This window comes from Montipora capricornis, chromosome 9 (genome assembly GCF_036669925.1).
Source record: "Montipora capricornis isolate CH-2021 chromosome 9, ASM3666992v2, whole genome shotgun sequence".
Classification (NCBI taxonomy): Eukaryota; Metazoa; Cnidaria; class Anthozoa; order Scleractinia; family Acroporidae; genus Montipora; species Montipora capricornis.
In genome coordinates this window covers 39,884,367-39,897,762 of record NC_090891.1, presented here as the reverse complement: position 1 = coordinate 39,897,762, position 13,396 = coordinate 39,884,367, and the positions used below count along the sequence as shown (strand labels likewise).

Below are 13,396 nucleotides of genomic sequence, written 5' to 3'. Positions count from 1 at the left end.
CAGTACGTACTATACGCATTTCAATTTGTTACTAACAACTCAAGGGATTTCCAGATGGTCCTGCGGGATCAGCTGCGCGCGGCTGATCCAGGGTCGCATCTGGCGGTCGCGAGTTCAAGTCTCGATATGTTATTAAAGGGGTTATTCTCGAACGGCTTGGGGGTCGAATAACTTCTCCCCCGATCGAGATTTGAACTCGGGCTGGGAAGAAAATCCAGAGCCACGCCACAAAATTTTTGGCTTGATGAATTGGTTTTTTATTTTTAATTTAGTCAAATTTTTTTCCCCTTTGCTTTTTTTTGTTTGTTTGTTTGTTTGTTTCAGGTTTTTTTTTTCTTTTCAAATTTTTATGGTTTTGATTCTCATAAATGAATCGACTGATTTTTTTCCCCATTTGTTTGAAGTTTTTTTTTGTGCTTGTTGTTGTAGTATTTTCGGATCAAATATTTCGTTATTGCCTTCGATCTTGAAAAATTACTTTCTCCTCTATCGAGATTTCTTTGCTTTCTAGGCCTTCTTTTTCGCGAACTTTGAGACTTTTAAGACCGAGGCAGTTTGCCTAAAATGGTTTGTTAGTGGAGAGCAATTCCGTCACTTGGCTTTGCAGTGGACAATATCGACATAAAACAACATGCCAACCTCTGGCTTACACAGCATACATATTGTCTGTCGTTTTGAAATTTAACTGACTCAGGATGTAGAAGGTGGTTTGAGACGATGCATGCCTTTGTACGTAATTTGCCTTTGCTGATTAGTCAGCTCTTGCGGTTGAAGTGCAAGTTGGTTTTTGAGTAGAATCACATTTTCCGCCGTTGTTTTCTTCTTAAATAATTGCTGTGGCGAGTCCTCCGGGTCTCGAAAGACATGCATGCAAATATTTCGTCTAGCTCACTGCAAGAGGATTAAGCACTTTTCCTAATGCTCTAACTTCTAAAAAGGTTCAAAATCATGAGATAACTATATATATTTTTCAACAAACTCCTTCGTAGCCTTCTAGCTGTCACGCACCTCCATAACCCTGAAATTCAGAATGGTCTGGTTTCCAAACGAAGCACGCTATTGAGCTGTAAAATTGTAAACAGATAAAAAATATACCGCTTCTTATGCCTGATAAGGATGAAAACTTTGGTGACTCTTTAGTTTTGGATTTTAGAAAGTGATGACGTCAAGTGAAAACGATCTATTCGTGCCTCACCCGTACGGCGACTTAAATTTGCTATTCGTACGGGAGTCAGTGGTTCATTCGCAGAGTACGCAAATTAATCTGGCTCAAGGAAACGGAGCTCACTGGAATCACTTTAATTCTTCTAAAGCTAAATATAATAATTTGGATAAGCAAGAATCAGCACTTACGGAGAAATTCAATGAAATATCCTGACTCCCGTCCGAGTAGCAAATACAAGTCGCCGTGCGGGGGTGCCGTACGAGTAGCCAGTACTACGTTGTTTATATGCGGGTGCAACAACATTTCCAATTCTGATCTACACGCGCAATGAAACAAATATGTTTAGACTCAATGGCTCTTTAAGCGCGCAAATGTTAAATAAAAGGCTTAACTGGCGTTTGATACTGTATAGGTAAAACTCTCCGTGGAAGGTTTATTGAGTTTTACAAATACGAACGGCCATCGATCGATCGAGGGACTTTGTTTGACTTTGTTGCCAGGCGAGTGATACAACTTTTCTGATCTAGACGCGTAATCAAACAATTACATTTAGTCTCATGGCTCTTTATAACCACGCAAATGTTTTAAAAAAAGGTTTGAATGGCGTTTTATATTCTACAGGTAAAAGCCGTGGAAGGTTTATTACATGCAAGTTTCAGGGAGATTTGGGGCGAAACGACCTGTTTTCAGATTCTGGCTGATGCCGGTAATTATAACGAATAATGCTTGAGTTTCTATAACTAGCAGAATACAGTCCCACTCTCTGACTAAGCGGAACCGGAAATTAGCTTATCAGTACGTACTATACGCATTTGAATTTGTTACTAACAACTCAAGGGATTTCCAGATGGTCCTGCGGGATCAGCTGCGCGCGGCTGATCCAGGGTCGCATCTGGCGGTCGCGAGTTCAAGTCTCGATATGTTATTAAAGGGGTTATTCTCGAACGGCTTGGGGGTCGAATAACTTCTCCCCCGATCGAGATTTGAACTCGGGCTGGGAAGAAAATCCAGAGCCACGCCACAAAATTTTTTGGCTTGATGAATTGGTTTTTTATTTTTAATTTAGTCAAATTTTTTTTCCCCTTTGCTTTTTTTGTTCGTTTGTTTCAGTTTTTTTTTTCTTTTCAAATTTTTATGGTTTTGATTCTCATAAATGAATCGACTGATTTTTTTCCCCATTTGTTTGAAGTTTTTTTTTGTGCTTGTTGTTGTAGTATTTTCGGATCAAATATTTCGTTATTGCCTTCGATCTTAAAAAATTATTTTCTCCTCTATCGAGATTTCTTTGCTTTCTAGGCCTTCTTTTTCGCGAACTTTGAGACTTTTAAGACCGAGGCAGTTTGCCTAAAATGGTTTGTTAGTGGAGAGCAATTCCGTCACTTGGCTTTGCAGTGGACAATATCGACATAAAACAACATGCCAACCTCTGGCTTACACAGCATACATATTGTCTGTCGTTTTGAAATTTAACTGACTCAGGATGTAGAAGGTGGTTTGAGACGATGCATGCCTTTGTACGTAATTTGCCTTTGCTGATTAGTCAGCTCTTGCGGTTAAAGTGCAAGTTGGTTTTTTGAGTAGAATCACATTTTCCGCCGTTGTTTTCTTCTTGAATAATTGCTGTGGCGAGTCCTCCGGGTCTCGAAAGACATGCATGCAAATATTTCGTCTAGCTCACTGCAAGAGGATTAAGCACTTTTCCTAATGCTCTAACTTCTAAAAAGGTTCAAAATCATGAGATAACTATATATTTTTTTCAACAAACTCCTTCAAAGCCTTCTAGCTGTCACGCACCTCCATAACCCTGAAATTCAAAATGGTCTGGTTTCCAAACGAAGCACGCTATTGAGCTGTAAAATTGTAAACAGATAAAAAATATACCGCTTCTTATGCCTGATAAGGATGAAAACTTTGGTGACTCTTTAGTTTTGGATTTTAGAAAGTGATGACGTCAAGTGAAAACGATCTATTCGTGCCTCACCCGTACGGCGACTTAAATTTGCTATTCGTACGGGAGTCAGTGGTTCATTCGCAGAGTACGCAAATTAATCTGGCTCAAGGAAACGGAGCTCACTGGAATCGCTTTAATTCTTCTAAAGCTAAATATAATAATTTGGATAAGCAAGAATCAGCACTTACGGAGAAATTCAATGAAATATCCTGACTCCCGTCCGAGTAGCAAATACAAGTCGCCGTGCGGGGGTGCCGTACGAGTAGCCAGTACTACGTTGTTTATATGCGGGTGCAACAACATTTCCAATTCTGATCTACACGCGCAATGAAACAAATATGTTTAGACTCAATGGCTCTTTGAGCGCGCAAATGTTAAATAAAAGGCTTAACTGGCGTTTGATACTGTATAGGTAAAACTCTCCGTGGAAGGTTTATTGAGTTTTACAAATACGAACGGCCATCAATCGATCGAGGGACTTTGTTTGACTTTGTTGCCAGGCGAGTGATACAACTTTTCTGATCTAGACGCGTAATCAAACAATTACATTTAGTCTCATGGCTCTTTATAACCACGCAAATGTTTTAAAAAAAGGTTTGAATGGCGTTTTATATTCTACAGGTAAAAGCCGTGGAAGGTTTATTACATGCAAGTTTCAGGGAGATTTGGGGCGAAACGACCTGTTTTCAGATTCTGGCTGATGCCGGTAATTATAACGAACAATGCTTGAGTTTCTATAACTAGCAGAATACAGTCCCACTCTCTGACTAAGCGGAACCGGAAATTAGCTTATCAGTACGTACTATACGCATTTCAATTCGTTACTAACAACTCAAGGGATTTCCAGATGGTCCTGCGGGATCAGCTGCGCGCGGCTGATCCAGGGTCGCATCTGGCGGTCGCGAGTTCAAGTCTCGATATGTTATTAAAGGGGTTATTCTCGAACGGCTTGGGGGTCGAATAACTTCTCCCCCGATCGAGATTTGAACTCGGGCTGGGAAGAAAATCCAGAGCCACGCCACAAAATTTTTTGGCTTGATGAATTGGTTTTTTATTTTTAATTTAGTCAAATTTATTTTCCCCTTTGCTTTTTTTTGTTTGTTTTTTTGTTTGTTTCATTTTTTTTTTCTTTTTAAATTTTTATGGTTTTTATTGTCATAAATGAATCGACTATTTTTTTTCCCCATTTGTTTGAAGTTTTTTTTTGTGCTTGTTGTTGTAGTATTTTCGGATCAAATATTTCGTTATTTCCTTCGATCTTAAAAAATTATTTTCTCCTCTATGGAGATTTCTTCGTTTTCTAGGCCTTCTTTTTCGCGAACTTTGAGACTTTTAAGACCGAGGCAGTTTGCCTAAAATGGTTTGTTAGTGGAGAGCAATTCCGTCACTTGGCTTTGCAGTGGACAATATCGACATAAAACAACATGCCAACCTCTGGCTTACACAGCATACATATTGTCTGTCGTTTTGAAATTTAACTGACTCAGGATGTAGAAGGTGGTTTGAGACGATGCATGCCTTTGTACGTAATTTGCCTTTGCTGATTAGTCAGCTCTTGCGGTTGAAGTGCAAGTTGGTTTTTTGAGTAGAATCACATTTTCCGCCGTTGTTTTCTTCTTGAATAATTGCTGTGGCGAGTCCTCCGGGTCTCGAAAGACATGCATGCAAATATTTGGTCTAGCTCACTGCAAGAGGATTAAGCACTTTTCCTAATGCTCTAACTTCTAAAAAGGTTCAAAATCATGAGATAACTATATATATTTTTCAACAAACTCCTTCGTAGCCTTCTAGCTGTCACGCACGTCCATGAGCTGTAAAATTGTAAACAGATAAAAAATATACCGCTTCTTATGCCTGATAAGGATGAAAACTTTGGTTACTCTTTAGTTTTGGATTTTAGAAAGTGATGACTTCAAGTGAAAACGATCTATTCGTGCCTCACCCGTACGGCGAGTTGAATTTGCTGTTCGTACGGGAGTCAGTGGTTCATTGGCTAATGAGTGTGCAGAGAGTACGCAAATTAATCTGGCTCGAAGAAACGGCACTCACAGGAATCGCTTTTATTCTACTAAATCTAAATATAATATCTTGGATAAGCAAGAATTAGCAATGTTGTTTGTTCTTGATTTTGTCAGGGTGAGTTTGATGTTTATTTGGTGGTAGATGGCACCAACAAACCTTTATACCACTGTAAGGTAAAAGCTCGTGGATTTGCGCACTTGGTGAGTCTTCAAACAGTAGTAATTACTTACTTTTAATGTCTTTAATAGTATTTACTCTCTAACGTCTCCCGTTTGCTTTACAGCACACTACACAACACAACAGTGAACAGAATTTAATTTTTACATTATTACTTTTCCTGTTTTATCAAATCACTTGTACCAATTGTGGTCGCCTGTTGAATTTTTGTCGAGAGTGTTAATTACTCCAGTTTACTCACATTTGCTTGAGCCCAAGCCGTGGCCTAATACCGAGGCAACCGTCTCAATGGGTTACTCACATGGAGGTACTCCAACTGCTCAGGTCCTACATGTATGATAACTTTATTACTTCAAATTAAAATTGTAATCTATATGTACTCTTTTGAGTACCTGCGTTAGAGTGGTTTTGAATATTGAGTGTTGACTATGACCAAAGTGATCACTCGGACCAATCACAAAACACACCCAAAACTAAAAGAAAATGCATGTAGCTGCCGCAAAGCATAGGAAAACGTGTGCAAGCGGACCACGATTGGTTTTGTTTTACTTCTGATTGAATAAGAAAATTGGCAGAAGTTTTTTTTTTTAAGCCACCCATGTAGCATATTTATGCAAAACCAATTCCTTTTCGACCCTCCCAGGTCATGTCAAATATAAACGGCCCCAATGCGGGCCCCCATAGTCCTTTTGTTTCCCTCTCCCTTCAGGCTGGTTTGGACTTGCTGTCTGCTGGTCACATGTTGGCTGAAGGGTAAGCTTTTGCCCCAGCAAAACATAATAGCTCTTTTCAGTAGGAAGAAGAGCGTTATTTTCTTTGTCCCGCAATAATGACAAATGTTGCGTGACAACCCTGGATCTCCTAATACACGTTTCTACGTTTTTTGTTTCTCCAGGTACTCTGGATGTTGTGTTTGGGGAAATCGATCATTAAATTCGAGACTAATCAAGAGAATTGTCGTTAATCTTCCATCACTCTGCCAGATTACTTTTTAAGAGTTCAGTGCAGGTTACTGTAAATGTATTGTGTGCTGAAAGATGACTCTAGTGTCGAGATCGCATTTTTTAAGGTCGTTATTTGTTTGTAACGCAACAAACCGTTACGTGATCCTTAGTTAACGTAAGGGGCTACTTATCACTTTGTAAAATATACTAAGATGTCAATAAACAATTAATGATCTTATGTCGTCAGTGTCCGTTATTTAGTCTGCCTCGCAATGTAATGAAACCCATGAATTCAGGGCATCTGATGTCCTCATTAATTGTTACCTGCGCCCCACCCGCCCTACCCTAACCCTATGTAGCTTCCATGAGTCTTCAGCACCTTTTGTGGAAGAGCGTTCGACGGGTGTGCAAAAAATATCGGGTCCTTTCGTAAGGACTCAGAATTTTTCTTCCCATCAGCTTTGTTGGTCATCACCCGGCCCGGAGCTTCCAGTGACTACCCATCGCTTACGCTGGAGCGAGACTGGGTACTAAATTTACGAACTTCCGAGCGCGAAAAGCGACTTCCGCGCGTGCGGCTTTGCACGTTTTCTGCACAAAATGACAAGTGATTGTGTTTCTGTCCCGTTCGTGTGTGTTTACATGCTTTCCCCTCAAGCGAAGAGATATTGAGGATTTAGAGATGGCGGCGAGTGTCGTTCGTGGGTTCAGTCGGCTTGGAATGATTTCCGTACAGGTCCCTACTTCATTATGCATGCAGAATAAATTAATTATTCATTCGCGCTGTTGTTTTGTAGAACGATACGTATACCCACGAGAACCGAATATATACATGGGTAATTTGTACTTACGGAATGAATAAAAACGGATCTCATTTTTTCTCTCCCTCCCTCTCTCTCTTCTTTCCCTTCATCGCCCACACCATTACTCGTTTTTGTCCCAACTTTCCCCTTTCTATCCCTTCGTCTTGTTCTTATTTCCAGATCCCGCTCGGCTTTTTCTGCCATTTTATCCCACGATATGTCACTCGCAGCTTGCCTTGAACTCTGACCCACTGTAAACCTCTGGATTACTTGTCCTTGTTCTTTACCACTGAGCTAACGTGTCAAGTTGCTAATTCACACCTTGAAAATGATATTTATTTTGAATTCTGGCTGACTATTTACATAACAATGATACCTAATTATATACACGTGCCGCGCCGAGCACCTACAATCGAACTTACACTTGTAGGTTACCGTTAAGAGATCCCTGTTTTACTACTCTTGAAACAACCCATCCCTTTAATAATGCTAACCGTAACCCTAATTACGACTAAAGGCACTGTTTAGGCTTAAGGTTAGTCCTTGTGATAGTTTTAGGTTTTCCAGTATTGCTGTGAACTGTGACCTGCTTTTCCTTCATGCCCCGTGCGTGCGGCACACTTATAAGTTCACGGCGTGGAAGAGTATACCACGCTTAAAGTCTGATTGGTACATCTTTCATGGGAAACTTTCATGCACGAGTTCATTGCAATTAAAATCGTTTCATATTTCCCTTCTTTTGAAGCAAACTTGTGTCTTCGTAATAATCAAGATGGCTACCGAAGTAAAAGGGTCACAGCAATGGGAGATTTGATCATTTGGAAATTGTCCCAGCTTTATAGCCTTTCCAGAGTTGTGCATAGAGTGGTGCAAAGAAAACAATTTACTTTCGTCTTCCCTGTCCAAAACCTGTGTGAAAACTCAGTCAGTTGGCAAAGACAAAGTGCCGCATCGGGAGATGGATCTGTTTCGCGATGCTCAAGAAAAAACTGCAATGGATAGGCTTCAATCCGCCAGAACACATATTAATTTTCTGACCGTAAACTTTCCTTGAAAAAATATTAGCCCTAGCTACCTGTGGCCGGAAACTTTACAACTGCCTACAAGACAAGGGCTAACATCATCTCACCGCAGTTAACCATCGCCTAAACTTCGTCGACCCAGACAAACGAGCCCACAGCAGGGCATTGAAAAGACATGATGGGGAGTGAAACGAAGTATGCCTCGTACGGGAACATCCATGGATCTCTACCAAAGCTATTTACTTGGAAGTATCATTGAGCATATTGCCGATCTCTACAAAGAGCGATAAATCGCAAAATCCCTCTAAATGCACCGTTCGTGATCCTAAATACAGGAAAGGAAGAAAATATACACTTTGCAGTGTCTCGGCTAATTTTTAAGCAGACAGGAAGAACAATTTCACGATAAAAAGAGCAGGTAGCCATTTCTTATGACACTACTTTTATTTGGTTTGTTTGTTATGTTTGCGAATCAGAACCCTGTTACAATGATTGCTTGAAACTCCACTTCTTGCGCTTATTCTAAAACTGAAAAATGGGTAAAATTGCAGGAAAAGTGCCGAAATTGCAGGAAAAACTGTTCGATTTTCCGTATTTCAGACAGAAGTATCTTTGACCTCTATAATCATACGGACGCTTCTAATACAGACACTTTGTTTCGTCCCTGATTGGTGTCCATAGTACAGCTATATTTAAGCCAGCGTAAGCCAGTCTGAGTCAAAGCTGACCCTGTTATCAAAAGGAGCCCTGGCAAACTGAACTATTACAACTTCAAAATTAGCTATTTCAACTGTACATATATAAGACTGAATTAAAAAGCAATCTAAGCTACGCCTATGATAATAAAACCATGTAAAATCTATATTAACCTAGTAAGTATATAAAAGCTAAGAAAATATCAGAAAACATAAAAAGATACAAAAAAAAACTAAAGTACAAAAGATGCAACTGGAGTTAACACCTTCAGGTATTAGCAGCAGGAGAAGTGGACACTGACAACTGAACAGAATATAGAGGAAGATGATATTTCAAATCAGACAGCACAACAATACACAGGGTTTATAAAGTATGATTTTACAATCCTTTAGAGGAGAGATACATTATCTTGATTCAATAAGGAATCCATTTGACACAACAAAACGAACAGACGTAAAAGTTTACTGCACAAGAGATTTAATTGGCTTTCTGTTGCGGAATACTTGAAAATGTTTTCCATTTTTTGCTATCGTTTACTGGTAAAATCTTTCACGAAATCCTTTTTGAGATTTTGAAGCTGGCAAAGGTAATCTTGGCGGGTTTTTTACTCCTGTGGCTGTTTGCATTTTCTGTTTAGTTTGTTGACGCGAGAAAGAAAACTTGTCATGTTTCTTTTTTCTGAAGACGTTGCTATTTATCAGTTTCAAAAATCTAGATGGAAATCTGTTAACGGATTTCATTCTGGCATTCATATAATAAGAACAAGGATGTAGCCAGGGGGGTCCTGGGGTGCCCGTGACCCCCCTTTTGTAAGCCTTTTTTAAGCAAACAACCTACAACAGGTGGCGAAAACGCCATGAAGATGTGTGAGACCGTCACTTTGACACAGTGTGACCCCCCCTTTGAACGATCTGGTGAGTACCCTCACTTTTACACAGTGTGACCCCCCCCCCTTTGAAAAATCCTGGCTACGCCCCTGAAGAAACACGAAGTTGTTTTACAAATGTTTATTTTTATGAATCATCCTGTGTACCTACTTAAACTATTTACTGATCAACTATTAAAAAAGTAAACTAAGATGTGATCGCTTGCAAGTCACGTTTCAGTTTAGTTACAAAGTATAAGCTTCTAACTTGTCAAATCCAAAAACTTCCATTTCACTGAGAGGAAAGAATTGATTTCCGGTTAGAAACGTGTCAGCATTCTGACCGGTTGGACACTGGTACGTGTTGTTCAGGCTTACGGTGCAGTAGCCGTATGAATTTGCTTCACTGGGAATTTGAAGATCATGGACATCTCTACTCTCGCAGTAAATACTGCGAGGGCCACCAAATACTGGCCCATAGCTACGGTCACAATAAATAGCATATCCTTCTCGTCCAGCTATCAAAGGCATCCTTGTTGGTGGTAGTCCACTTGGGTTGACAAGGCTGAACAGGAACGAGTCTGGTGCTCTTTTGTAAACCCCAGAACCTAATTAAGAAAGAAAATATGTTATCAGTTATATAACAACGTTCACGAAGAATACATTAACTACAGTGCCATACCCTGAAAATCCTAAGAGGAATAAGAGTACTTGAAGAAAATAGGAAGTAGATGTGTATTTCTAATCGTGGGTCTCCAACCTGGGCCTCCACAGACTAGACAACTATTTGCTATCGCCAACTAAATATTATCGAAAACTAAAACACGTAGTGTGTGAGATGAGTTGTCGACATTTAAACGCTAAATTTTTAGTTATCGACAACTAGACAGTTTCCCTTTTCGAAAAGGGAACTATTAGTTGTCGACAACGACGTTTTTGACCGTTTTTCCCGTGTGTGAGAATCACTGGCTTAGTTGTCGACAACTATCGAAACTGCGTTGTCATCCGCTGTCAGTGGTCTTGTCAGTGGACAGTGATTTGAGTATGCTTATTGCGTTTTGAACATGCGTAGTGAACGTTAGTTCCCAAGGTCTTCCTGACATGACTCAATCTCATTCCCAGAGTCTTCGTTCCCATTGACCAGCGGTCGGAAAACGAGAGACTCTGGGAGCAACCATTTTGAAATAACCTAATTCTGCCCATCCGGTTTCACTGCGCAGTCTCATATTTTCTTCAAAATAGTGCATCTATGGCGCATGCCCAGGAAATGGTTGCTCCCAGAGTCTCTCGTTTTCCGACCGCTGGTCAAGCGGAACAAAGACTCTGGGAACGAGATTGGACGTGACTTAGACATCGGCTACTAACACTCCAATGTCTAGTATGCTCGCATTGAACACATTTAGTTGTTGATAACAAATAGTTGTCGACAACTAAATGTCTAGTCTGTGGAGGCCTTGATTGTTTTACAGTATTGTTTATTTGTTTTGATATATATATATTTTTAAGTGGTAGATAACTCCCCCTGGGGGAGGGGTACCATATCAGTGAAACTGATAGGCTGTTAGTCTTAATTTACGTGTGGTCAGGTGCTTAGAATTTTTTCTGATCGTGAAAAGATCGCCTGTCAGTTAGTCTTAAATTTTAAAAGGAATGCATATAATTTGCTTTGTGGGCGAAACTCAATTTTGTTCACGTTAACAAAATGGCGGCACACTCCTCTCGTTCCAGGAAAGGCATGGCAGTAATTTTTACACATGTATTATAATTATATTTTACCCCGAGTTTGAGGGCCATCCCGACACAGCATTTCCCTTTACTTCACAGTTACCTCATACTGTTAAGCATTAGTCAATGAAAACTCCCCCCCCCCCTTACTCCCAGGCCCGGACAACAGGGGCACAAAAGCACGTATGAACGGGAGATTTTCCCCTGGGGTGGGGGATTGATGTTCTTTTAACCCCCACCAGAGGGTAGGTCGGGCATTTGACTGTTATCGCCGACACAGTTCGTTGAGGTAACTACGTCCACTGACTAGTCACCATGCATCGCACAGTTCCCCTGACAATCAGTACTCAAGTAGGACCTACCATCCCAGTTTTTATCGGTATAGCCTCCAAATATGTAACTTCCACTCTTGACCACCGTCACAGTCGGTCCCTTGTTATCACAACAAGAGTGAAAGATGGAAGCACTCCAGCCATCACGCGAGGCACAATATAACAACTTCTCGCTGGCGATTGTGATGGGTCCGGTTTCCTTCAACCAGTTCACCAATGTTTGGCGTTGTTCTAATGACAAGATCACAGAATCCTTGAAGAAACTTGCTCTCAGCGCTTTAACTATTCCTTCAATTTGATAAAATTCGGCCTCGGCCAGTAACTCCGCGCGAATCATCTCGTCTTTAGGCACAAGAAGCTGCCCAGTGCGAAGATAATTCAGGATATGCCGGAAGTGAGTTCCATCGCGATCAATGAAGTAAGTTCCATCCTCGCTTGGCTTTGTGTCAAATCTTCCTGAAAACATGGCATGTAGCATTGAACCTGGCATAAACGTGATGAAAGGAAAGCGTATAAGCGTCGGGCAAAACAGGAAACATTGTTGCATCCGGAAACAGAACTGAATGTTGCAGAACTGCAAATGTTTCTAGTTAATTAAGCCACCTGGCAGACATAATTTTTCAGTTGTGAGAAGGAAAGAATCTCTGAAGCATTTCAAAAACACACATGTATTTGCTTTCGAAAAATGCTTCCACTCAACACAGCGATTTTTCCTTGTTTAGCCGAGGATCTATTATTAGAAAGGTCTAGAAATGGCCTCGGTCTTTGATAACATTAGGTTTTAGTATACAATTCATGATTCTTCCGAGTCCTTGACAAGATAATTGAACGTAATTATTTATTCCAAATCACCTGGATCTTTATTCAGGGTTACCAAACTAGTTGAGAAAAGGTGGCCGCCGATATCGAGTTTCACCTTTTTCGGGAAATGATTTCTTGCTGTCTCATCATGAGCTTCATTTCCCTTGCGATCTCTTCTCGTCTCGGGGTTTGAAATGTCGACGTCTTTGACGCGTTTCTCGGCATCCTTAAGCGCTTCGTTGCTGCGAGAACTAATTTCTTTCGCCGAGTTACGCGATGAAGACATCTTCCCTGACACAAAGAGCTGGTAAATCGATTCTCGGAATTACGATTTCATGGGATTGTGTAAAATATTCACGCTAGACGTGAAAAAGTGATATTGAGATATTAAGATATTGCCAGAAAACGATATCGAAAAATGGAAAACATTTAACAATAATTGGACGCGGTTGAGCAAAATATCGTAATTTATCAGTGGTGAGCAGATAAATTATTTGCCGAAGCCGAAGGCTGAAGCAAGTAATTGATCCGCGAGACACTGGGCGAGGCAACTTTACAAAACGCACGAGCCTGGCCCTCATCGAATGGCTGAAGCGCGGCCAGAGGAAATGATTTCTAGCCAGATACTTGGGAGTAGGCCTTGTGTGTGCTGTTAACTTAGATTTTGGATTTCTGAACATGTTTTTATCATAGAAAATCGCTGTAATTCTCGCGTCAAAGAAACGGTATAATAATGTAAATAAGAGAATAACGATATTTATATTTGCAGATTACCTGTCCTCTCACTACGAAAGTCAAGCTCTACATCTCTATGCAATAAGCGCATTCAAAATATCCTCGTATTACTTGATAAAAGTATGTTTTTTTTGTGTTTGTGTTTTGTTTTTTTGAAG

At 40.4% G+C, this 13,396-nt stretch overlaps 1 protein-coding gene across 1 annotated transcript; it reads right to left on the bottom strand.

Annotated features, from left to right (window-relative positions):
- Window positions 1–9,240: 9,240 nt before the first annotated feature.
- LOC138015233 (uncharacterized) lies at window positions 9,241–12,865 on the bottom strand. The gene is made up of 3 exons (XM_068862197.1): window positions 12,555–12,865; window positions 11,733–12,185; window positions 9,241–10,253 (listed from the first exon to the last, which is right to left on the bottom strand). The coding sequence occupies exons 1-3, from the start codon at window positions 12,787–12,789 to the stop codon at window positions 9,892–9,894; spliced, it is 1,050 nt and encodes a 349-aa protein (XP_068718298.1). The 5' UTR covers window positions 12,790–12,865; the 3' UTR covers window positions 9,241–9,891.
- Window positions 12,866–13,396: the final 531 nt, after the last annotated feature.

Excerpts from the sequence above, each read along its gene's own strand:
- LOC138015233 (XM_068862197.1), bottom strand. The coding sequence starts at position 12,789 with ATGTCTTCATCGCGTAACTCGGCGAAAGAAATTAGTTCTCGCAGCAAC. Across the intron at positions 12,186-12,554 it reads AACCCTGAATAAAGATCCAG|GTTCAATGCTACATGCCATG; the intron begins GTGATTTGGAAT and ends CGTTTATGCCAG. Across the intron at positions 10,254-11,732 it reads TACCGATAAAAACTGGGATG|GTTCTGGGGTTTACAAAAGA; the intron begins GTAGGTCCTACT and ends TTTCTTAATTAG.